Source organism: Vigna radiata, chromosome 10 (assembly GCF_000741045.1).
Source record: "Vigna radiata var. radiata cultivar VC1973A chromosome 10, Vradiata_ver6, whole genome shotgun sequence".
NCBI classification, from domain to species: Eukaryota; Viridiplantae; Streptophyta; class Magnoliopsida; order Fabales; family Fabaceae; genus Vigna; species Vigna radiata.
This window is the reverse complement of record NC_028360.1, coordinates 13,237,548-13,264,665: the sequence shown is the minus strand read 5'-3', so window position 1 is coordinate 13,264,665 and position 27,118 is coordinate 13,237,548. Positions and strand designations below refer to the sequence as shown.

Here is a 27,118-nt window from a genome sequence, read left to right as displayed (position 1 = left end):
TTTGGGATGGACAGAAAGGAGAAAAGAGAAAGAAGTATGAGCAATTACACAACCACCACTTCGATACATCTATAAACTACTTATATTAGTCACTATTAACTGTGACCAAACAACGCATGAAATGAGCAAGAAATGAAAACATTACATAGAGAAATATAATGTTAGAGAATAACCATGAGATCAGACCGTTTTAATTCGGTTTCCAACAGAGGAATAAGCTTGTGTGCTGATAATGAGGAGAAAAGTTATAGGAATTTACAGGTGGTTTAAGATAAACGATGTCTATGACTCTTAATGTGTGTGAAACCTCAGTGAATAATCTATGATTAGTCTCATGACAATGACACTACAATTTCTGATATCTGAGCAGCAAGCTTAATTGGGCCAGTGAATGGAACCGATCCGGAAAGCACAACGAACACAAGAACCTAACTCATACCAAACCCACTTTCTCTCTAAAGTGTAAACTTCACCGTGACAACTTCCATAAAATTTCACCCCAGCCGTTTTTAAAAAAAATTAAAAGTATGTGATTCGTAATTTATAATGCCCCATGAAATATTTATCAATGTGAGGAGGGTGTGAGTAACAGTATGGTGATTGGATATGGTAGGTAATTCAGAAGATGAAGTGCATGTGCTACAGTAGCTGCTGCTACCATATGCTCCACCATTGGCTCGTCGGACTGTCAGTTAAATGGCCTTGGTAGTTGTCCCCGATTATTGGCCCAACGATGCTGCTGCACACGCTTTTTCTGTTCCTAATAGCGGAACAAGAGCTTGGTGTTCAAGTATGAGGAAGAAGGGTGTTCGTGTGACATGTTTTGGAGCATAGACGATCGATATACGTTGGTTGCTTGATAGAATCAGTGAGACACATGCAATTGTAGGAACTTTGTTTGGTGTGTGTAGGTAGATTGGGAGGATTACGAAAGGGGTGTGAAAAAGAAACGCTTTCTCATAGGAAGAAGGCTTTTGGCGGCTGTTAAAAAGCAAGAAAAAGAAAATTGAGGAATTTCATGTTTACCTCAAGTCTGCTTGTATAAATCTTCACATAACCTGTTCCAAAGAGCAACTTGTCATATCATGTCCCCTTTCATTTAGATTATTTGAATCTAAATCCAATTCTGCATTACAATTATAAAATCGATTCTTCACCCTCCTGTTCCTTAAAATCACTTCTGATTCCTTCATCAACTTGATGTACTTCTTCCTTACCCTCAATAGAGGATGCTTCTCAATAGCCGAGTTACTTCTGTAAGCTTCCTTTAGAATGACTGTACAGGTTTTGTTCCTGAAAGATAGATAAAACATATGGGGATGTCGCTCAAACGCTTTATGCACTTTCTGTGGCAAACCAAAATACTTCTTGAGGCAAAACAACTTCTTCCTCTCGGCTGAATGCTCAACAAAAAGGGAAAGTAGTTCATGAAGAACTCCTACAAGTCTTTTCTCAACTATGTCACTATTTCGATCGAAGCTTGGAATATCATCATAAGGTGAAATATAAGGAAGCTTCTGAAATTCATGTAACCAGTTTTCAATTTTTGTCCTCAACCGTAAACCCTTTGATGGGTAAAGTGGAAATTCAATGGCTTCCATTGGACCCCCAGTGTACAAACCTCTTTTCATGGCATTTTTCTCCATTGCAGAATAAATCTTTTCTCCACTGTCAAGAGTCAACCCTTTCAATCCATCTTCCATCTCTACAAACTTGAAAGATTCATCAAGATTTTGCTCAGGGTACTGCAGAAAATCATTAGGCAACCCCAAATACCACTGCATCCCTTGAATTATCTTCAAAGGTAGCACATTCTCTCTGGTCATCAATATCATCTTCTTCAACCTGGCCTTTAACTCCACTCTGCATTCTTCATATACTCTCTTCTCATCCTTGTCAATCTCAGCAGCTTCCGGTGTCAACCTGAACCAAGGAAGATTGTATTTGGGACCAGTAAACTCCTCAAAGATGGACGGATATTGCCTCAGAAATCTTGCAACCTTCATGGGCACATCTAACTCTAACCCCCTCTTTGACACTGTGGAGATAGGAATGCACCCATTGGGATCCCGGACAATGCAGTTTTTCAGGGCAATGATAGGCTTGAGCTGAATGGACTCATGGATGTGCTCAATTGAGTCAAAGTATGAATCCTTTTTCCATTTCATATACACATTCACATAACTGTACCTCTGGAAGTTCAAGAAGGGAAGACTCTGGACCTTGTATTTATAGGAGAGTTTAACTGCTTTGACTGTAGATTTCTTAAAGTTGAAAATCATGGAGAGAAAACTTCAAGGCAAAGTTTCTAATGAGATGAACGATGAAGCTAATAAAAATACGTGGGTTTGTGATTGAAAACTACTCCTTTAGAGAGCACAATATTATTGACTAGGAAGAGAGAGAAAGAGGACTAGACCTGAAGAAGATTAAGGAAAAGGTAATGATCAGGTAAAAATTAGAACAAAAGAACAAACCTCAAACAATAATGGAACTCTGATCGTAAAATAGTTAACAAACAAGATGCACATTCCAAAACAGAGCCAAAGCCTAGAAGCAATTGTCAGCTAACAGAGGAAATACTACACGTTAATTCTTCTTTTCAAAGCTCCACCATATTAAACTCCTCCGTTCAGCCCTCTCATCTTCACTATGTAAACAACACCAGAATTTTCTTTATCCAGAAAAAGTATACTACTGCACCAAACTCATTTCTATCTATTGAACCATTCAAAAATTCTGCACCATTACAACAAGTAACTCTACACTTAATTCTTCACTAAACAGCATTTACTCATTTTTTCTGAACTAAAACCAGCAAGTATTTGGACCAAAAAACAGTTATTGATTCAGCTCTACAAACTGAATTTCAGAAACCAAGTCCCAGCAGTAGACGTTAATCCCAAGGTATCATTCAATTTAGGAACACGCATAAATGAAGTAAATAACATCCAGGTTCATCCAATTAAAACCACTATGAGGAAAGCTAGAAATTACACCCTCAACTACTGCCCATTTAATTAAAGTAAAAAAAAAAAAATACAATTTCCTAAGTAGGCCAGAATTACAATTTCCTAAGTAGGCCAGAATCAAACCAACAGATTTCTAGACTTCACGTTTCAAGGTTCGAAACTGTTTTTTTTTTTTTTACATCTAAACCTCATTGCCCCAAGGCCAATAAAACACTTATTTCATACGTGAACTTTCAATCCAAAGATATGCAGTTTATTAGATATACCACCATTTATTGCACCAATTAGATAATAAGTCAGAATAATAAAACCAGAGAATACTTTCTAGGAGGAATAATGGCTGCATCAATTTTATAGGGAAATAAATACAACAATGCTAGATAGTGAATTTCAAGTGGAAAGGTCATATGAGATATATCAAGCAGATATCAACCCACGAAGAAGCACATATGCACTGGATGAGGCAGGGCTTACCAACTAGGGCCAACAAGTAACACTCAGGTGGACACCACTGTCACCATAACCCCTATATCCTATTTAGTTTTGGCTTTATTGCAACAGTTTGGAATGATCTACTATTTGAATCAGAATAGAGGCAGTAAGGCATGGCCAATATACTCACCACAATTACTGCATACTGCTCCCAATACCAGTATACGTATACTTCTCAGCCCACTGACCAAATGTATTAGTCTAAAAACCCAAAATTCAATACTTAGAAGATCACATTTATGAGCTACCAGATTGGTGTATGTATCACGTTTCAAGTCTGCACCATAGGCCCTACTAGGAAACTCATTTATACTACAGTCTACCTCACTTTGCTTAATTAACTAAGGTTTATATATATGCTGAATTAGGTACCGTAACCAACTCTGCGGGGATTCTCCATCTCAGTCAGAAATTCCTAGCACCTTGAGTGTATATATCTAACTCCAATTTTCTAACCACATATCTGCTATACTATACTATTCTCCCTATCAGACCAGCCAATTGCACTGACTCAATATTTACATACCTTAAAGCATTACTATACCCTGTCAATTAGGCTAACTACCAACTCTGCATAACATCCTCCCTTTCACGGATTCTTTCATAAGTCAAAGCCAAAATGAATCACAATCACCCATTAAAATTCACTCTTATTAATTCTAACAACCTACCAAGTCAGACGTATAGTTCAATAGCTAAAAGGCAAGCCTCCACATATCGAGTCTAAANTGCTACCAAGTATATAAACAACTGATGATCAAAGTTCGACTCCATATGTTTGTAAGGTTGATTAATCATAGCCTTAATTACTTCTAAGCACACTAGCCACACCTGTTAGTTACCGTATCACAGCCCATGTATCAATTGCATCAAGTATTTCCCACGGTTCTCTAAACTTTACACTATATCAGATAGCACCTTAAACATCTAAAGGAAAACTAATTAACCTAGAGAAAGAAAGACTATTCAAAGTCTCATTCTATTCATAATCGGCGTTATATGTTTTCCAAACTAGAAACCTACTCAGATGCTTAGACACACCACCACCAGCTTACCTCATGGTTTGACCATCAACCAAACCCCTGTTTAATCCCTTCCCTTCACCAACCTAACAACAAGACTTTGTTTCAAAATCACTAAAACAGCAGGGATGTAATTCTGCACCAGAAACCAGTGTGTGAAAATTAATTGCTACTATCTTACTAGTCATACGAAAACCTAACCCTTCATATCAGAAAGTTGATTGTTTTTCCTGAGTAGAATGAGAATATAAATATACCACACGTTGCACAAGACAGACATTCTTTCAGACCCGCAAAGTTTGCATTAGGGGCTTAATATTCGTACATATTTCATGCTGAAAGGATTTTTCGGAATATATAAACAAAGTACAGCATGGTTTATGTCCACTAACACTTTTCATTGTCACTATCAATTACACCCCATATAAACCATAAGTAATCCAAGTGAGAAAAAACTTATCGGAAAATGGAGAATTTGAATCTAAAAGCAACAGTGGAACAAAAGAATCCAACAAATGAATATTAAGTTACTTGCTAAGAATTTTGATTACATTTACATGCCAACCATTCTAGTAAAAAGCCAAATGAGCCTACCTTAGTTCGAGCCCGGCGTTCGCTGGTACTTTAATTGTGCAATCTAGATTAGTTCAGCCGGTGCAAACACGGATCTCTGCTTCTTCGCTTCCTGGGCCAAAAGCAGTGCAGTCTCTGACTTGGTCTTAGTAAGTTTCAGCTCGTTCCCTTTATTATTCTACAACTACAATGCACGCCAAACATCATCAACCCTGACCAACATGTCTTGTGAATTCATTAAGAGACATCTCTTTTATTTAAGTTTCTGTAGATAAATGGAATCAAGCGTAAATGGACAAAGTGTACCTCTGAATAAGCCACGAACCTGCGATACAACTGCGAACACGACAAGCAGCTGAAGCACCGAACCCACGACGCAGGGACCAGAGCCCCTGAATCCGGAAAGCAGCAGGTCCCATACGTACCGCAGATTTCGGAAAACGCAGCACCTAAGAACAAATCTCTTCACAGAAACAAACATCAAAAGGGCAAAGTGAAAAGAAAATTTCAAAAGCCAAAGAGGACAAAGGAAAAACCATTACCCATTGGAAGCTGCGATTGACAGAGGGCAAAGAAAGCTATTTTACAGAGATGAAGATTTGAAAAGAAATGTTGGGGCAGCGAGCAAAACAAGAGAGAGGAGTAAAATTCAGGCAGGATCATTGAAAAACCCCAGACACTTAAACCTTTGTTCTGTTCTGTTTTTCACCAACATGCTATGTAAAGATTAATTTAACTGGATTTAAAAATAAAAATTATTTTATTAAATGAAATTCGTGAAAGTTTGTATGTAATTTAATTGAAGTGATGGATAATTTTTTTAATAAATAATAAAGAATTTATCAAATTACCTCTAATAATAAAAGTAACATGAAATCATTTTTAGATAAATGAAATTTTCTTTTTTTAAATTGTTATCGAATAATTTAAAAAAAAACTAATAATAGTAATAAATAAAAAAGTAAATGGTATAAAAAAATAAATATTTAACTATAAATTATTATAGTATATTATTATTGTTTATTATTATTATAATAAGTCTGAAATGCATTATTAAAATAAAAAATCGATTCTCATATTCGAATGGATTCTCCCACTTATGGAATTGGTTCCTTCTTTATGGAATTGATTCTCGTCTCACACAAACCACTCCAAAGTTCATACCTTTTAATAATGTATTGTTGGATGCACACTAAATCAATCTCTTCACACCTAAATGTTAGTTACTACACATTTAATTTAATTTTGTTCTAGCCAAGTTTGTTGTTTGGTTTTCTTGGTTCCTAGGCAGCCACGCTTCAAGGTTTCGTGTCCATCAATAACACTTTGCAAGCAAGATAAAAGCTTTACTCTTTCTTTTGATGTTACTATGATGTTGCATTTGCCGCCAACCCAATACTTTTTTATGGCATCACATTCTCCGCGATTTCTATCACTCACCCGAAGGGCCTTTTCTTCGTCTTCTTCTTCCTCTCTAGGAGGGGTTTCTATGGTTCAAGGAGCTTCAAGAGGAATTGGCCTTGAATTTGTGAGTTTTTTGCTTTCTTTTCTTACTTCTGCATCACCCATTGCTTTCATACAATCTGGGCATGCCCACATTGTCGAAAATTCATCTTAGTTTCTGAATCGTAGTATCAGAAAGAGGAGAAATTGCTTTTCGAGGTTAAGCTTTTTACTTCTCCAAGTATTAAACCAGTAATTACTGTAATTGGGCCCTTGAATATAGTTATACAAGAGACATTAGGGATGCTCAACCCATATAGATATAGCAAATATTGTCATTGTAGTTAATTTATGGTATATTTCAAAAGCAGAACAAGTCTGTTTTAGTTTATCAATTTTTCTTAAGGGCCCAATATCAATGAATTAATTACAAGTTATGATTTTTTTCTAGAATGATAACTAACCTTTCCATAATCTTCAGCAGTGCTGTGCAATGTGTATAGTATATTTGTTATTAATAAGGCTACGCAATTTGTTATTTTGGCAAACAGATAATGCATGAACTTAATTTTTCATTTGAAAAGCTTAAAGCAATCTGATGGCTTATCCTTTGATTCGCCTTCACTGGCTCCACATGTCAGTGGAGTTATCAAGAATCTTGGTTGTGATATTTATCAAATAATTTTGCTGAAACAGTTTTAACACTGCTTTCAGTTTCTTCCATCTGCAGGTTAAACAACTTCTAGAGAACGATGATAAAGAGCGTGTTATTGCTACTTGCCGTAATCCTAGTGCATCAACTGGGCTTATCCATCTGAAAGATAAATTTGCGGATCGACTTAGAATTTTGCCATTGGATTTGACTGTTGAAAGTTCAATTGAGGTTATGCTTCCTTTCCCTAAATCGTTTTCTTCTTCATTTGCTCCGACATAATCATACCTTTAGATTTTAGAGACCAAGAGGAAACTTCAAGCTTTTTTTTATTCTTCCTTTCTTCCCAGTCTCTCTGCATTTGTAAGGTTACCTAGTTACAGGGATAGATGGTAGGTTCTGTGAAGGTCAATATAGATATTATAAAAACACTATGTAAACCTAAATGGTATTGCACATGTCCATCCTTATCCTTTTGTCAGCTTCAATATAGGAGCTAGAGTCTAGGGAAAATTAGCAAATCTGATGGCCTTTTCTTTGTAAGACTGATGTTAGGCAATTCAACTGTTATCACCAGTTATCGTTATTAAGGATGGATGTTATGTTAGGGAGGCATGCCACGTTTTGTAGTTTAAGGGGAATGGGTTGTGATGATAGATGAGGGCAGGTGGGTGCAATTTTCATTTAACCTTGTTTACATTCAAAAACATAATTAATGAAATTATCGTTCCTAATTATGAGTTCAGACAGTTTGCTGTTGGATTTAAATATTTCCAAACTCGTTAGTGTCTTAAGATCTGTATGTTCATAATATTTCAGGCATCTGCTTTGTCTATAAAAGAGACATATGGCCGTCTAAACCTTCTCATTAATGCGTCTGGCATTCTTTCAATACCTGAGATAATGCATCCAGGTAAAAACTAACATGTTTTTTTCTTTGGTATTGCACTAATGATATCCACTGCCTATAGTAGCATACTGACAGTTTTAAGGTCCTAAAATCTCTGATTGCTGTATAAGCTTTTCTGCTCATGTATCCCCCAGCCCCTCTAGAGGAAAAAAAAACAAACTAAAGGGTAAAAGATGGAAAGATAAAGAACAAATTATTAGCTTTATGTAAAACGGGAAGAAAAGAATTTGCTCCTGTAAAGAAGGAAGTGTAAATGGAGGCTAGTATAGTAGTAATATTAAACTATGAGCTAAATTAGAGAGCTATTATCTTGTTTTGAGTTTATGCTTCTTACAAATACCAGGCGGCTGATTATATTAGTTATCTGTACAAGTACAGAAACAACACTGAACAAAGTGGAGAAATCATCTTTGATGCTTGCTTACGAGGTTAACGCAGTGGGTCCAATCTTAGTTATCAAGGTAACATCAATCCAATTTTCATTACAGAAGTTATTTATTTATCTATTAATGATGGTTTTAGAAGTAAATTTCTTTATGTGTGAAGCGTTATTCATGATAAAAAACCTATTACGCACCATATTGAGGCCCTTTGAGCTCCATCCTGCATTTGTGTAATTCACTCAGTTATGTAATTCATTCCTTCCATAACAGACAAAAAATTTCCGATTGTCCACAATATTTTTTCTTTAAATATTACCTTATTTTGTAATTTTATGCAATAATTACAACAATGGCATTTATCCTTGTTTGTGTCTATGTTCGTTAGTGTTCCTTTATCTTTGATTAATGTATGAATATGTCTTCAATAATTTGAGTCAATATTTTTTATCCAATTCTGTCAATTTTAAAACCAGCACATGTGGCCTCTTCTAAAAGCGGGAGGTGGCAATGGAACTGGAAGAAGTACTGCAGTTGTGGCTAGTTTGAGTGCAAGAGTTGCATCTATTGGGGACAATCGTCTTGGTGGATGGCATTCTTACCGATCTTCAAAGGCTGCTCTTAATCAATGTATGACTTCGTTATTATTGTTATTATCTTTGTCATGAGATTTTCAATATTATAAGTCTAACTCATTGAATCTTACATATGGCTCTGATTATGGTACTACTAAACACATAATCCGAGTCCTGAACTAGTGTATTAGATTAGAACTATTACACATGACTCATCCAATGTCACCTACAAGGATCTGGCATGATCCAACTATTCATCATGAATCCTGCAAATCTTCGAATTTCCATAACATTCTACAATGCTACAAATGCAATTATCATCTAAAAGCACACACTATGTTCTGTTACACTGATCACTTTGTATGCAGATGACAAGGCATTTCTTCAGTTTGACAGAGTTTGCGTGTAATTCTAATAAATACTTGTTATGCATTGGCGAGAAGTATAAATCAAATGATTTTGAAATTGTGGAAGCTGTTTGAAATGGTAATATTTACAATCTTCACCCTTTAATTCCAACAGTATCGAAGACTGTCTCCTTGGAATTCGCAAGAAAGAAGGATCCAATTACATGCATTCTACTGCATCCTGGTACGGTTGACACAGATCTCTCTAAGCCTTTTCAGAGAAATATTGCCCCAGATAAGATCTTCAGCAAAGAATTCTCAGTCCAGAAGCTGCTTAGCATCATTAACAATGTGAAGAGCCATGACAATGGCAAGTTCTTTGCCTGGGATGGTCAAGAAATACCATGGTAACCTGTCATAACATATAAGAAATATATCGATAAGAATCACAGCTACTCTAAAGACAAAATAGTATTTCATAAAATTCATTGATTCATGGATGTTTGTGGGATATGAAAGAAAGATAGATACTTTTTCTTCACTTAGAAAATGGTTTGTATTATATTTGCAATGCAATCACTAAAGTAAATAAAATTCTTCACTTTTTCTTTTAGTCATTTGATGGCCAGTTATCGTGTTCTGATACATACTCTCAATGTATATCATCTGTTTTTTTATTATTGAATATAACAATGAACTCAATAGTTGAAACAAGAATTGAAACATAACTACTAAGTTTGAACTGAATAAAAAGTGAAAGGTAAGTAATTGATAATCCAATGTCATAAAAGAAAAATAGTGTTTGAATTATGGTGTTTAAAATAAGATTTAATCAAGTTCTAATTACCTCATTAAATTGAATATTGTCAATTATGTCCCTTATCAAACTTTTTTATTCTATCAAGTTCTTAAAATATTTTTATTTTTGAACGAGATAAGATGACCTGATTATTATTTTTGTCTCCTTGACTCGAACTTATTCAACTCGTTTTTCTTTCTCTTATATTCTCCAATACATTTGTTATAATTCGTCTTTAGAGAGTAAATGAGCAATCACATCCATGATCATCATATCAAATAATAGATAACTTAGACAAAATTTAAAAAAAAAAAAATCTAACATACTTGATAAATTTTTCAAATAAAAATTCAATTAAAATATTTAAACTCATTAGATACTTTAAACTTAATAAGTATTGAAATAATATTGATTATCAGGGTTAAATCCTAATTATTTCAATAGAACTTGAGAGAAAAATCAGATACGTCCATGTACAATATGTCAGTCACTTTTTTAATGTTGTATAATAGATAAAGGCAAAAAAAATAAAATTATGTAGATAAAATCTGTGATAGATAATTAATATTCGCGAATATTTATTAAACGGAAATTTTAACATCTATTTATAAACAAATCGAATATTATATTATTTGTATATGTAGATATCAACTATCAAAATAATAAAAATAAAATTTTAATTTGTATTTTACTAAATTTAATTTAATTTAAATTAAAAATAAAATTAATTTATATTTTATAAGATAAATTTAATTAAAATTAATTTCTAATTTATATTTAATTAATTTATATTATATTTTATAATTTTTCGTAATTTTATTTTGATAGTTTATAAAAATATATTTTTTAAATATTTAAACATATTCATGAGTTTTAAAATACCTATTAATATTTTTTAAACCGTACAAATAACCAAGGGACAAATTTTTTTCTTTTTTGAATCATAAGTAGACACTAACTATTATCCTCTAATCACCGTTTACATTATAATAAAAAAATTAATATTCTTCTTATCTCATCTCAAAGTTAAATATACATTGGTTTGATTTCAAGGCAAAAAAAAAAATACACGATTTCACAATCTTTATTACAAAAATAATTTGGAATGGCTTATATAAGGAAAGTCCACAATCTCTCTTTTATTTTATCCTTTTTAAAATCCTTTTATACTTACAACATGTATGAAACTATTTCTGATATGATGATTTGTAGAAAGGCAATAACTCTTTTATAAATTAACTATTTTTTTTTTGTATTTTTTTCTAACAATTAAACATCTCCGATATTTTTCATATAAATATATATATGTCTCCAATTTTAACCAACTCAAAATCATCCACCTACAAAAGTAATATTTTATTAATAATAATTTCATTATGTGAGTAATCTCTCATAATAGATTTCTAAGTTGCTAACCAAACATTTAAATATGACATAATTATTTAATAAATATATTAATAAAGTCTTTAGTTTATAACTTTTGAAGCAAGAGGACGTAGCTTAGTTGATTGAAAATGTGTCTTGGTAATTTTTCTCATATCTGTATTGAAAAGTATTTTAGAAAAATAGTGAATTGTCGAAGGGTATATATTATTTGGATTAAAGTTCAGTAAACACTTTTATAAATTCCAATCCACAATTGAATTGTAATAATGCACCAAACGAAGAACAAAAATAAACGTGTTTGCAGTAAAAGTACATTTTATTAAGTTTTTTAAAGTTTAATTTAATAAATAGTTTGTTATGATCTAATCTGAAGTTATACATTTTCTATGTTACTTCTGATTAATCTGTTTAATTCTAAGTCCTTTATTAGTTTTTTGAAACCACTTTGACTATACCATGTTTAAGTTTTTTTTATTAATGTGCATAAACTGTTTCAGAATAACATAAATAGTTTAATTGTTATGTTTTTTATGTTAATTTCTGAAATAGTTACTTCACATTTCACATCTATAAATGGAATCAACATTTCTTAATAAACCTCGGAACTAAGTAAAGATTCGACACAAGACAAGATCAATGGCTACTCTAATTGGTGCAAATGATTCCTCTCCCATTGAAGACGCTCAAAATATCAAGAATGCATGCAAAGGTTATATTTTTCCAGTTTTCTCAAAATCAATATATACATACATCACCATATGTCTCCGTGAGAATAATCAATATACTAACCATTAAGTTTATTGTTGTGATGGTCTTACATTTTTTTCAAAAATCTCTTCAAAAAATTCATAAATATTAAACTTAAAGTTTATATATATATATATATATATATATATATATATATATATATATATAGAAATTGTGCAAGATCTTTTATTTGAAGAAACTAACTTTTTAAGACATCTAAGCGTGTTTTCTTTCCAATAATGCATGATTCACACAGGATTGGGGACAGATGAAGCAACCCTTATATCCATACTGGCACACAGAAATGTTAGTGAAAGGAAACTTGTGAGAGAGGCTTATGAAGAAATTTATCATGAAGATCTTATTCAACAACTCAAATCTGAACTTTCAGGAAGTTTTCAGGTCAAACTATTAACAATTCATTGCATCATAGTTTTCTAAATATATATAGGTGCAAGATGAAGTAAAACTTGATCATTATTATCTTTTTCATGTTGAATAACATCAAACTTTTTGGATACATGTATATGATAATTGACATTGTTATTGCTAAATATGATACCTAAATTAAAATCAGAGAGGTATTTGCAATTGGACTATGGATCCAGCCGAAAGAGATGCTGCATTCATTAAGGAAACATTGAAAAAAGAGTATGTGGATTACAAAGTAATTATTGAGATTGCTTGCACAAGAACTTCTCAAGAGTTTTTGGCTGTGAAGCGTTCATACCAACTCCTATACAAGCATTGCCTTGAAGAAGATGTGGCCTCCAAAACAATGGGAGATATTCGTAGAGTAAGTCCAATTTTACATCAAAGCATTGTCACGTATATTTCAGTTATGTATTTGTTTTAAATAATGAATTAAATTTAAAGTCTAATACTTAAACATAATGTCATAATAGGTTACAATTAGACGAAACTTATTTTTTGTTGAATTTATTTTTTCATTCACTATAATATCACTGTCAAACAATCAATTAATGCTTAGTTAACATTTGATATTAGAGATGACAAAAAAAATTTTATGTTTGTGAGAATTCGTCAATTTGTAAATATTTATCATATATGGATTGTATCAGGTATTTTAATATTCACTTGTAAACAAGTGGGGTGTAGTTATTATACTATCTGTACCCACAAGTATTAAAAATTAAAAATGAAAATTTCATTTATATTTCATTAAGTTAAACTTAATTAAAATTAAAATAATTTATATTTTATAAGGTTAAATTTAATTAAAACTAAAATTTAATTTATATTATATTTTTTATAATTTTATTTAAATTTTACTTTAATAATTTATAAAAATATATATTTTAAATATTTGTGAGTATCAATGAATATTTGCGGGTTTTAAAATATTCATAGATATATTTTAAATGGTATCCTTGTGAATAGCAAACAAATAATGGGTAAATTTTTTTTTCGGAGTTGTAGATAGACATTATCTGTATTGAATTGATTCAATCTGTTGTCATCTCTATTCGATATATATATATATATTTTAACATGAAATATGGTATTAACCTTATATGAATTTTGCTCTTTATGTAGTTGTTAGTTGCAGTTGTAAGCACGCATAGGTACGAAGGAGAGGAGTTTGACGAGACTCTGGCCCATTTGGAAGCAAACATTCTCCATGAGGCAATTGAGAAGAAGGCTTTCAATGACGATGAAATCATAAGAATTTTATGCACAAGAAGCAAGAAGCAGCTATTTGCAACTTTTAGTACCTTCAGAAACACTTATGGCACAACAATCACAAAAGTAATATATTGTGTTTAATCAGTTTAGTTTTGCTCTCAAACATGTTGAAGATTAGCAAACTCATAAAGTATATGGAAATAACGATAAATTGCAATTCTTTTTCAAATTGTAGGGATTATCATCTGATGCAAGTGATGGATACATGGTAACACTGCGTACTATCATTCGTTGCATTAAGAACCCTCGAAGATACTTGGCAAAGGTAATAATAGAGTCATCAAATTATCTAGTTTTTGGTTTATTATATGTTAAATAAGTTGTATTAATGATGTACTCACTGGATTAATTAGGTGTTAGGATATGCCTTGAATGATTTGGTAGCTGAAGAGAATGCATTGAGCCGTGTTATCATCACTCGAGCAGAAAAGGATTTAAATGAAATCAGTGACCTTTACTTCAAGAGAAATGGTGTCACACTTCATAATTCTGTGGCCAAGAAGACATCAGGAAATTACAAGACTTTTCTTCTTGCTTTGTTAGGAAAAAATTCAGTTTAATCTATTTATGTTTAGGGTTGGCATCAGTTCATAAAATTATGTTTAATTGGTATTGTTTGTTCCTTTAACACATACTATTAAATAAATTATCAAATCATTATCTTCAATTGAATAAAATTTATTAATTTTTCTTTGTCCATTTTCTGGTAACATTTTTCACCATTCCAGTATTTTCAAGTCCTCAAAAACATGTTCATTAATTATATAAAAATTATAAAAGTAGATTACCTTTTTGTAAGAATGACAGTAAGATGACATATTTTTATATTTATTTAATATATAATACAAAGATGTATTTATTTAATATATAATATAAAGATAAGATGATGATATAAAAGTGAGATGATTTAGAGGTAAAAGTGGAATTATGACTTCTCAAAACTTTTCTCTCTGATTTTTTTTTTTAATATTTTGTAAAAGATATATGGCTATTTTGACATCAAAACTATTATACAACTGTAATTTATTAATTGTAATTGTAATACTTTCTGTCCATCAACAATTCATTATCATACATTTATATTATTAAAGAATTATCTTTCACTGATTCTCAAGTGCTTTTGGAATTTTGAAACTATAAATTTCCTTTTTCAAGTTACAACACTTCCTCCCTTTTTATTGGTTTATGCTTAATCAATTTTATCTTTAGAAAGTTTTATCTTTTAAAATATGTTATGTGGATAGGGCCGCATTAAATGGTAAAAGATAAATGCAACCATCTCTTCCATCTATCATTATCCTTTCCAAAGATCATTATTTTCTCTTTTAAGATTTTAATATATTTTCTATTATTCATTAAAATCAATTCAAAAGTATAATGAGAAACTTTACAATAAAAGGTTAATTTAAGACCCAAATTTTTGTTATTTTAATGAATTTAAAACATGATAGAGAAAAAAAAAGCTAAAATGATTATCTGAATTTTATAAAAAATGTAATTAGATTCTTAATTTTTATTTTATTGAATTTAGTTTTTAATTTCTAAAAAGATTCAATTATATCTTTTATATTAAATTAACGTCTTAGATTTATGCTATAATTTATAGATGAAATTAATTTTAATTTATATATAAAATTATTTGATGTATAAAATAAAAATAAAAATTTCCATAATTAAATTAGTTAAAAATATTAAATGATTAAATTGTATAAAATAAAAATAAAAATTTTATAATTAAAATACGAAAATATAAGATTTTAAAGTATTACATAGTCTCAACCAAAATCCAAATATAAGTGTAATCATAATTATTTATGAAAATTGAAAAATTTCAATTAAATGTAATTAGATTAATTATATTATAATTATAACAAAAAACAATTCTATAATATTTTTATAAATTAAATCCAGTTTAGTTCAAGTCAGTAGTACACTATATATTTTACTATATCTGTTTTTATCTAAAACCACACTAATTCTAACACATCCCACTTTTGGTTGAAATTTATTCAGTTAGTAAAAGAACAAAGATAATAAAGAGACCCACACAAATTTCTACTTTCTAATAAATATTTGTTAACAATTAGAAGTGTTATAAAATATGATGCAAAAGAAAAAAAAAAATTTATAGTGTTAAAAATAAATTTAACATTTTCTATTTTTAAATTTGGAAGTGTTAAAACAGTTTGATTAAGTATACACTTTAACAAACACAAACTCTTTAGAGTGAAATGTTATAAGAAAAATATGTAAATATTAGTTAATATAAATCTGAGTCATTTTTATCTAAATGTTGTAGACATAGCTCAACATGTCTTCTTGAATTGAGTTATGTCTATAAGGTAGAGTATTTTTTTTTAGCAATTTATTTCTAACTGTATTTGCGTAGAAGTTGATGTTTTATAACTGGTGCAAAGATTTGTCATAGTTTTTTATGAATACTCAAGTTTAATCCGAGTTGCATGTAGACATTCTTTTCATGAGTAGCTAATATAGCAAAACAGAACATAGATTTATATAAAACATAGTTTAGTCAAACAACTGGATGAAACAGAAAAGACAGCAACAAGAGACAAAGAGACAAATGTTTAACAGACTATCTAGGATCCCTGCTTTTATTTGATGGGAAGTTGGCAAATAGCTTCTTATGAAGAAGAGTCATTGTCACATGCTTCCACTATTCCATGCAAGGATCTTGCACACCAAATTACTTCACTTTCTTAATCCTTGCCAAGCAGTTGTCAACAGGCCTTGTGTGAGGAAGGAATTTCATTGGGGCAAGTGGATTAATCTGTTCAAGCCTGAAAAACAACAACATTTCTCCCCTCAATTAGAATGAATGAAGTATTAGATGCAACAAGGTGAGTAGATTAAAAAGGAGAAAATGTTTACTCGTAGCCCAGCAGAAAATGATGAAGGAAAACTGAGATTTCCAGCTTGGCAAGATCATTCCCAGGACACAGTCTAGTTCCTGCGCCAAAGGGAAGAAATTCTCCAGCCTTGCGCACCTCCTATCATTTATGGATCATCATCAATCAATAAAATAGTCAAGAACTTAGAACCATATATTAATCTGTTCTTTTCAAATGTACCAATTGAATCTTTGCAACTTACATTAAATCTCTCAGGATCAAACTCCTTTGGATTAGGATATATAGTGGGATCAAGGTGAACAGACCTGAACCAAGTCATCACTTTCCAACCTTTTGGAACCAGGTAACCTGTAAGATCAAAATCCATGCAAGTGTGTTCATCAATAATATGTTTTAGATTTATGCAATAAAAAAAAAAGCATATCAGGTGTATCATTACAAAACTCAATCCAACTAAAACAAGTACATAATTGTATGTTATATGAACTAACCATTAATATTGACATCTTTTTTTGTCACCCGAAAGACCATTAGTGAGAATGTGATTATCCGCATTGTTTCATCAACCACCTTTGCAATGTCAAACAGATAAAAAAAGATATATCTTATAATCACTAGACATCAATTATAGGTTTAAAATAAGCTTTAATCAACCATATTAGGTCTTATACCTTGGATAGATATTCCATCTTCCTAACTTCTGCAAGTGTCAACCCTTTCTGTGTTGGAGGCCTTTTCCTTAACATTTCTTCTTGTTCTTCCTGTTCAAACAAATGAACAATAATAAGAAGTAAATTTGAATTTGTTGGGTTAAGGTAAGGGTACGACACAGAGACCTATCTCCAGGGTGATATTATAAGTACACATGAGTTAATGATAATTAACAAAACTTGGTACATAGTTGATACCTTAGCCTTCTTGAAATATTCTGGGTGCCTTTGGAGGAAATAGGTTGCCCATGTAGTAATATGTCCTGAGGATTCATGACCAGCATTCAAATACATCAACATGATATCAATCACATCTTGGTCACCCAATTTTTTTCCATTTTCATCTTCAGCATCTATCAGAGCATCCATCATATCTTTCGCCTTTTTGCCAGGTAATTTTTCCCTCCTTTCACTTCTTCGTTTATCCACAACAGATTGAAATATGGCCACAAGATTTTTCCTTGCCTAAATTTAAAATTCAAAATTAAAACATAAGATATAATAACAGTAAGAAAAGTAAGAAAATACCACTAACAGTAAGCAAAGTTTTAATAAACTGAATACTTAGATAAACTGAACTTATATCATTACTTTTAATAAACTAAATGCTTAGATGGTGATAAAAACAAAGATACCTTGAGAGCTGTATGGAAGGCAAATCCAGGAAGGTTAATTCTCATAGCTCTAACTCCATAGTTGAGTTTGGTGTATTCTTTTTCCAAATTTTCCATAACTACATCACTTTCTGCGCCAAGAAAAATGTGTATAATGACTTTGAAAGTAAGCTTGCGCATCTCAGTCAAAAACTCAATGTTTCCCATAGTAGACCATTTCTCCAGTGAACTTTTGACAACTTCTTCAATATATGTAATGTAGACAGACAGTGCTTCATAACCATTGATGGAAGCAGATGTTAGGCGTCTAAGACGTCTGTGTTCATCATATGGTATTGAAATGAAAGATTTTTCACCCATGAGCTCTACTGTGGAACGAGGCCATCCAGGTTCGAAGTGTTCATCATCTGTCAACACCTTTTTGCATGTTTCTGGGGTTGTCACTATTACACTTGGATTTCCAAACATCAATACCTTGTATATCCCAGTCTTTCCATACCTGCATTGTTTATTGCATTCAAATATGTTACATTGTTAAGTGATGATTTATGCATTGAATGATCAATTGATTATCATCATTCATGCTTCACAGTATGTGACTTAATTCATGTTCAGATTTTTTTTTTGAGGTTATATCAAAAAGTCCATATAATCCAAAATATTAAAACTTCATTAAAAAGTAATTAGATGTAAAATAACATAAATTAAACTTTTCATAATAATAAAAAATTTTACAAGTAATTGACATTCATTATTATAGTGGGGTTTTATGCCATTTGAGGTGAGAAGTCAACACTATAAAAAACTGTGTAAATCAGATTACATTTATTAAAGCCATAAAATAGTTGACAACTGTTAAACAATTAGAAGTAAAAAAAAAGTATTAATAAATGAAATATCTAATACAATTTTTTTATGAAAAGAATTTACTAAAGTTTTGTTTGAGAGTGGATGATGATTTCAAAGTAACACAATGAACACCTCAGCTTGATTCCTTTGTTGAGTCCCTCAAAGTGACACAAGAAGACAAAAATCACCGCAACAATGTTTATGTTTACTGGTGTTTGAATTGGGCTGGACCATCTTAATCAGAAGATGGTCAGAGGCCCACATTCACATGCTGTCTTTTACGTTGTTTAGGAAAAACGTCAAAAACAAAACACAGATAAATGAATGTATGCTCTCCAACTCAAGTAAATTAATGATGATGATATACGCTTTCAAAAGACAAGTAAAATTCATGTGTGAACTACAACAGAATACAAAATCATTCAAAATGGACTTTACACTCTGAAGCAAAAACAATAATTTGATCAAGAAATTAAACTTGTTAATTAGCATATGTTTAGAAAAAGAAAATATGTAGCTATATATGATACAAACCAATCTAGTAAGGGAAAACCTCTGGATCAAGAGAAAGTGAGAGTAATCATGGGGACAGTGTTTAATTTCTGTCTAAAAAAGCTTGATTTTAGCAGAAAACATGCATGCATTTGGAAAAAAAGAAATCCATCTGAAGGTGAAATGTTTAGAAAATATGTACAACATCAGGAGAGAAATGTTATTTAGAAACTTTGAAAAAGTACATGAGATTGCATGTTCTCAGTACAACTGGTACAAAAAACAGTACATGCTGTCAAAAAAGAGTTTGCTAAATCTACAGAAGATCATGAGCGAGATCTTAACAATGAAGAGTTTGTTTGGATATATGTAAAAGATCATAAGCTCTAATCAAACACAATACAACCAAAACAAGAAAAAAAAAAACAGGTTTTAAGAACAATAGACATGAGATCAAGATTGAAATCTTAGCACTGAAGAGTTTGGAGAACATGCATGGTATTATGATATAAGTGATAAGTGAGATCTGAGTTTTGGTAACATGCATGAGGTATTTTGAGTGGTGAAAATGTAAATGAAAAAGAGTGTGTAGAGTAAATAGTTTACTTGGAATAAAAGGAGTCTATGAAGGTATCAGGATTAGTGGTTTTGAAAGCAGAGAGGAAAGACCACATGTTGCCGATTATGGGCCATCCCATATCACCAGGAGGAAGAAAGTATTGCTTCCCACCAAGTTTGTATTCATAGAGCAACCAGTTTACATTCTTGAGGATGAACCTTAGGACTAAAAGAGCACCACCAGCATACAGTAACCACGCTGAACCACCCTCCATCTTCAACATAACTCACTCTCTCAAAACTTATCTAAGCTGGGAGAGAAGGAGAGACTGCAACTCAGAATGGGAAGAAACTATAGCAGTGGCCTATTTATATACTGATTTCTCTTCAAAAAAATTTACTTTTTTTAATTTTTTTTTTAAGTCTTAATCACATCTTTAATTGAAAAGGTTCAGAAGTAGAAGAGATACAACGTATCACTGACAATCTCATGCAAAGGGTCTTTTTAGTCTTTTTAGTTTTAATTGTGATAAGGTATGAATAACAGAAAAAATATATATATGATTTTTCTAGATCAATTACACCATTTAAGAAACAAGAGACTATTCATATTTTCTACTTTTTTTTTTAATATTATTTAATATCTTAGGTAACTTATCCTAATTAGCTTTTGTATATTCTTTATTCTTTTGTTTTTATATTTTATATTCTTAACTAATTTTATAGGCTAACTTTTTGGGTGATTATAATTTAAAACAAATGATATTTTTACTTTTTTTCATGCTAATTATGAAATTATGTAATTAGAGATATTGAAGAAAAAGTATCATGTTAATGAATTATGTAAACTCATAAATATGCGGTCACTCAATTCACCTCTCTCAAATTTAAATGTTAAATTTCTAAGAGAGAAAGAAATAAAGAAAAAATATGAAAAATTAAATTATTTGGATTAAGGAAAAGCTTTTTTAAGTAAAGAGTGAAGAGAAAATTGTAAAAAGTTTATAAGTAACTTGATTTACGTAGTATATTAGCTTTTTCTCTATGTTAATATGTTTGAAAAATAATTTATATAATAATTTAAAGTAAAAAATAAATCTTAAAAATATAAATTAAAGTTAAAATCAATTTTAAATTAAAATAAGAAATTGTTCTCAAAACTTAATAAACAAAAAATATTATATTTTAATAGAATGATATATTAAAATAAATTATTTTATAAAATATCAAATTTTTAATTATTTTATTTTATTTTATTATTTTTACAAGTTAGAAGAGTGTCGATACTTCTTTATTTTAATATATGATATTATAATATATTAATAAAATATCAATAATACAATTATTAAAAATTATTTTGAAATGTAATATATGTGAGGGTGAAGGAAAATAATGGTCTATGGTTTATGTTTTAAATTTTTTAGTTATTTATATGTAATATGTATATATACATATCATATGCAGATCATTGTTTTCTAGCTATGAAAGTCTTATGTGCAACAAATCATTGTTTTTGGAGAATTCACAGTGAATTGCTTATTTTTTGTGGACTTAGATTTAAAAGCTCGTCTCACTTTTTCTTAAAAAGAATTGTGACAATAAAACCAATCTAAGTATTTAAATAAATGTTCCTGCATCAAATTTCAAATTTGTTCAATAATTATTCATCATTCTTATATCTTAAAAAGTGGGCCAATAATAGTTTAAAGTGATTTTAAAGAACTACATTGAAACAAACCAAGAATTTAAATATAATTCAGAATTTTTCCTCCATCCCACCACAAATGTGTTGGATTCTATCATCTTTATTTTACGAGATAACTTTGTAAATTGGAATACATTATTAGAAAATTTTCTATAAAACAATTTATATAAAATTGTATACTATAATATTGCTTCCGTCGTATTTGTAACATGATTTATCATATTTTATAATTCTCTATTTTTAATCACAAAATTTATAGTATTAATTATTCTAAAAATAAAACTTTGAAAAAAATTATAATGATAAATATAATTTTTAACCTTGGATGCACCAACCTTGGAAAAACTAAATTAGGTTTTTAACTGAGATTGGGAAACTTACTTATGACAACTTGTTTAACATATTTAATGTAAACAGAGACTGCTTCATAGCCATTGATGGAAGCAAAAGGTGGATGCCTAAAGGATCTGTGTTCTGAAACGAAAGACTTTTCTCCCGTGAGTTCCAATGTGGAACAGACCATCGTTATCATCAGTCTATACACTCTTGTGCATGTTTTTTCACCATTACACTTGGATTTCCAAACATCACATTGTACATCATACATGCATTGTTCATCACATTCAAAGGGACTTTTACATTCTTAATCCCATGTTCAGTTTTCCTTTTTTCCGAGGTAATGTGGTATCTAGAAAACAGACACACAGTCAAAACTAATAAAACTTAATTAAGAAAATTATTTATATAATCAGTGTAATATTTAACATTATAAAATGTGTTTTCATTTATTATGATGGAGTAAAAAAATACTAATAAATGCAGTATTTAACTCTCAATTTTCCTATGTGAGAGAAGTCCCAAAAGTCCTGCATGCTTTTTTTGGTTTTAGCAAACTAACCAAAAATTTATTGGGAAGTGGATGATGATTTTGAAGTAACAGGATGAACCCCTCAACTTGATGCTGTGCTGTGTCCTTCAAAATGGCACAAGAAGACAAAAGTCACCGCAACAATGTTATGTTACAGGTGTTTGGACTGGACTAAACCATGTAATCACAAGATGAGAGGCCCACATTCACATGCTGTGGTTAATGTGATGAGAGCCTTAACATAAAAAACAAAACAGATCAATGAATGTATGCTTTCAAACAACATCTTTTTTTTCCAGCAAAGATCAAAATACTATACATAGGTGTACAATGGGTACCAAGCCTTCTCAGGTGCAACATTTGACAAACTCTAAAGAATAACAGATCAACCAGTTCCATATACAATATCAGTGTTACGTACAACAACATGTCTATCACTATTGTTAAGCCTTCATTCTAAAACTGTGTATCAGCAGCTTCTACAGCAGTAAAAGAAGCACAAAAAAAGTAGTTCAAACCAAAAAATTTCACTCTGCTACCTAGGCATGTCCTATACTAGATCCTCCTCACACTCTTCAAAACCTCCTCTGCATGAAACATCACTATCACAGTAATACGTCAAGCCATATTTATATTCTCTATACGTAGACAGGTAACACCTCCAATCAACTAACACCTCCTATCAACTACCAGCCTGTTGCTTTTGTCAGATTCCCAAAACACTATTGCATGAATAAAGAACATCTTAGGCCACCAACCTCCTTAAGCTTACAAATGTTCTTTCATCTTTCTCCCCATTTTGCTTCCTTTCTTTGATTAGCTCCAATAAGCAGCTCAAAGTAAGTGAAAGGAAAAGTCAATAGTCCACAATTATGTTTATCTGTTCATGGTTTTCTCCTCTTCATGTTGAGATACTGATGGAAGAATTTTGTGCAATTATCACCTTCCTCTAACCACCTAATTGCTGATTGTGATTTATGCTTCTGAAAAACGAGAAAACTTCATGTCTGGACTGTAATAGAATAGAAAATCATTAAAAAAAAAAATGGATTTCACTCTCCAAGCTATTAATAATGAGGATATATGTAAGAGATCATAAGCTTTACTCAAATACAATAGGATTATTCAAATATCGTGTGTGTATATTATTTTAACACTTTTGAAATTATTAATAATTTGTATATTTTTAACAGGCTAGCGTAATAATATTTTATCACTATTTGAGATATTTAATATTTTTCACTTAGTTACAAACTTATTATTCTTAGTGTTTGTATTTTGTAATGCTCTCTCATTCCAAGGACGTGAAAAACATTTTGTTTTTCATCAGCCTTATATGTTGCAAAACAAAAAATCGTGTTTAGCTTAAAAGAGTAGTAATAAAAAATTCATGTTAGTCTGACTTTTTTTCGGATGAATTATATGAAAAATTAAGTTTGAAGTTTCATACTAAATGGAAATGAGTTATAGAAGTAAGTTAGATGAACAAAATATAATAAAAAAAATTATAAAATCAATGTTTCAAAATTTTGGATTGAAGTTGTTTCAAAATATCTAAGTAGTTTGATTTCCGCATCTGAAAATGCTTAGTTGTTGTGTGAATGGTATTTAAGTCTTTTTCTCTTATTTTTAGATGCCGTTAGTAATTATATGGGTGCAGGAAGCAATAGTTAGAGTCTTATATAAAAAGCCCACCAAAGTGGAAGCCGTCCTTCTCCAAAAAAACAAATCATTATGTGGTCGTAACTCATAAAATGAATAAAAGGAGTCCAAAATTTGTAGAGGTTTAAAGAAATACTCTTATATATGAATTGTAAATAAATTTCATAAAATGTCATAACTTTTTTCAACCAATATAGTAAACATTCATTTTGAAAACACAACTACTAGGAAAAGTAACAAGACTAGATAAGGCAAAACAATGTTCCAAATTTGGCTATTTTTGCCTATTCTCATCCCAAATACACTTATTCCTAAGCCATACTTATTGGCCCTCGTGTGAAAACTAAACAAAAGGTGTTAATATTATTTATTCGTTCATACACAACAACCTTAATTCTTATACTAATCAAGTAGGCACCAATAAACATTTAAGTAAAAGATATGAAGAAAATTGTGAACTTTATTGAATTAATGTCACTAATAATTTAGATGGTACATTTTATGCTTATATTTGAATTGTAATGTGTTAAACAACATAAATAACTCAAAAGTCAATCTAAAATGTCATTTAACATGTAAAAACAATTAAAACAATTGGGTTATAAAAAATATATTTATTATTTTTTAAGTTTAGAATCAAACAATATTAAGAGAATATGATAAATTTTAATTTTGGATCAAAATTTATAACTTAAAACATATCAAATCTTAATTCAAATATACTTTTCTTCCTTAATTTATATATATATATATATATATATATATATATATATATATATATATATATATATATATATATATATATTAAAGAGAAAATATATTTTAAAGAGAAAATCATAATAAAAATATCTAAAACAAAGAATACTAAGAATATATAAATGATTATAACAATATTATCTTAACAAACTTGAAATGATTTATGGAAACGAAAATTGAAACCCTTATTGTGAATCATCATCACAAAAATAACTTTTGATATTTACTATTTTTAACTTTTGATGTTTTATCGAGAAACCAAATTGATGTTGGAGTTGATAACAAACGTTCAAAAACATCAGTTATGTAAGAGTCTAATGTCCCTTAATGCCAAATATCACAACACATCAACTTCCAATTAACATCATTTCAAACTAAAGTTGGACAACATTTAACATCTATTAGTTCACTAACAGACGTCAAATGTGATCATTCTTTTGAAGTTTTGTTTATATTTACAATTTATTAAAACCTAAAAAACAAAAAATATTTCAGCAGAAAAAATTTGCTAACACGAATTATATATAAAAACTAAAGTTATTAACACAAAATGTAACTATTAACATAACGGCTATCAAAATTAAAACTATTAATGCAAAACTAAAACTTTCATAATCAAAATCTTGTCCTACACAATTTTTAAGCAAATTCACAATGTTATTGTGAATCATAACTCTATCATTTCAATAGATCTGATTCTCACTTCTATCTTACTTTCTTCATAGTATCATTCATTATAGATGATAGATTCTTAAATTGCTGAAAAAATAATATTTAAAGTTTGATGTGATTTCTAATATTTAAAAAACGTCAAAACTATAGTCGTCGATGTCAAAGAGCCTTTTTGATGTGTGGTATTTTAAGTATCAATGTCATTTTTAACCTTTTAATTACAAAAACATCACATTATTTTTATTGTTGTCTCTTTGCTTGCATGACATAAAATAGATGAAGTGGAAAACATTTTTATGTCAGTGAATAATGAGTCAAGTTTGGGGGAAAATATGCAATATGATTGTGAAAGGAATAAATCATTAGTGGAGTGGAATGCATGGAAAAAATAATAATAAGATAATTTGAATAGCGTGGTTGGTAAGTGAAGGAAGGAGTTGTTGAACTTAGGTAGTGATGTTATGTGAACATCATCAACAATAAGAAGAATGGTTAGTGAGTGTTAGCTTTTGACTGCATACATTTTATCCTTTTATCTCAACCAGTAAGTTTAATGTATATAGACACTAACGCATCATACATAAAAGATTCTTCCACCCTACTTTCAGGGACCTTGTTCCAATTTTGTCACAATCACTCTTCAAAACTAACATATTCCGTCTAATTAAGAATTCCATTATTGTGGCCAAGTTAATCCAAAACTTAATTATGATTATGGGATAATTAATTTATATAACATGAAAGGGCAATATTAAGAGAAAGTAATTATTTCACGTCACTCTCCCTGCCTGTGGGCAAGAAGATTCATATCTTTAAAGCAAATATTTGGATAAAAACTCACTATCTAAGAATTTGCAGTATTTTAGCTTTGCGTTCTTTTCATAATCTTTTAATGCAGACATTTAACCCGCAAATTTAGGACACTTGTGGTTTGAAAAAAAATAAAATAAGGGAATTTTTTATTATTAATTATAAGTTTATATTAAATTTTAGTTTTGTTTAGTACATTATTTGGATTTTGGAATGTGAAGAAGAAAATTAAAAAATAATTTAAATGGGGATTATATGTCTGTTCTTAATTGTTAATTTGATCCTAGTACGAATCAAACATGGCAATTTACTGTGTAAAGAAAAAGTATCTATTTAGATTGTTTAAAATACAAAGAAAAAGTATCTTATTCCTATTATTGTTTATGGTGAGATTTTTATTGGTTTTTTCAACGTTGATTTTCATTATGCATTTCAACTGACTGAAGAGACTTGCGAGGGCCAACATTATAAAAGTATGTCAACTTTTTGTAATTAAGTTCTATGATGACTCATCATGGATCAACAACGTCTTATTATTTTTTAC

At 30.3% G+C, this 27,118-nt stretch overlaps 4 protein-coding genes across 11 annotated transcripts; 2 read left to right on the top strand and 2 right to left on the bottom strand.

Annotated features, from left to right (window-relative positions):
• Positions 1 to 44: 44 nt before the first annotated feature.
• Positions 45 to 5,768, bottom strand: LOC106774422 (protein ROOT PRIMORDIUM DEFECTIVE 1). 8 transcript variants are annotated; one of them, XM_022786618.1, is made up of 4 exons: positions 5,602 to 5,768; positions 5,366 to 5,522; positions 5,081 to 5,271; positions 45 to 2,419 (listed from the first exon to the last, which is right to left on the bottom strand). In XM_022786618.1, exon 4 carries the CDS (start codon positions 2,280 to 2,282, stop codon positions 1,050 to 1,052), a length of 1,233 nt encoding a protein of 410 aa, XP_022642339.1. In that variant the 5' UTR covers positions 2,283 to 2,419; positions 5,081 to 5,271; positions 5,366 to 5,522; positions 5,602 to 5,768; the 3' UTR covers positions 45 to 1,049. The 8 variants fall into 8 exon arrangements, with proteins under 8 accessions (XP_022642339.1, XP_014516897.1, XP_022642338.1 ...); XM_014661411.2 differs by having other exon boundaries at positions 5,081 to 5,243; XM_022786617.1 differs by having other exon boundaries at positions 45 to 2,308; positions 5,081 to 5,243.
• A 480-nt stretch (positions 5,769 to 6,248) lies between these two features.
• Positions 6,249 to 9,979, top strand: LOC106775332 (C-factor). The gene is made up of 6 exons (XM_014662441.2): positions 6,249 to 6,587; positions 7,233 to 7,385; positions 7,974 to 8,067; positions 8,443 to 8,525; positions 8,921 to 9,074; positions 9,542 to 9,979. The coding sequence occupies exons 1-6, from the start codon at positions 6,429 to 6,431 to the stop codon at positions 9,775 to 9,777; spliced, it is 879 nt and encodes a 292-aa protein (XP_014517927.1). The 5' UTR covers positions 6,249 to 6,428; the 3' UTR covers positions 9,778 to 9,979.
• Positions 9,980 to 12,187: 2,208 nt separating this feature from the next.
• LOC106774856 (annexin D8-like) lies at positions 12,188 to 14,584 on the top strand. The gene is made up of 6 exons (XM_014661886.2): positions 12,188 to 12,260; positions 12,555 to 12,700; positions 12,876 to 13,094; positions 13,856 to 14,068; positions 14,181 to 14,270; positions 14,359 to 14,584. Exons 1-6 carry the CDS (start codon positions 12,188 to 12,190, stop codon positions 14,563 to 14,565), a joined length of 948 nt encoding a protein of 315 aa, XP_014517372.1. The 3' UTR covers positions 14,566 to 14,584.
• Positions 14,585 to 16,498: 1,914 nt separating this feature from the next.
• LOC106774855 (ent-kaurenoic acid oxidase 2-like) lies at positions 16,499 to 20,450 on the bottom strand. The gene is made up of 8 exons (XM_014661885.2): positions 20,150 to 20,450; positions 18,224 to 18,701; positions 17,787 to 18,053; positions 17,550 to 17,639; positions 17,370 to 17,448; positions 17,120 to 17,226; positions 16,898 to 17,016; positions 16,499 to 16,806 (listed from the first exon to the last, which is right to left on the bottom strand). The coding sequence occupies exons 1-8, from the start codon at positions 20,383 to 20,385 to the stop codon at positions 16,713 to 16,715; spliced, it is 1,470 nt and encodes a 489-aa protein (XP_014517371.2). The 5' UTR covers positions 20,386 to 20,450; the 3' UTR covers positions 16,499 to 16,712.
• Positions 20,451 to 27,118: the final 6,668 nt, after the last annotated feature.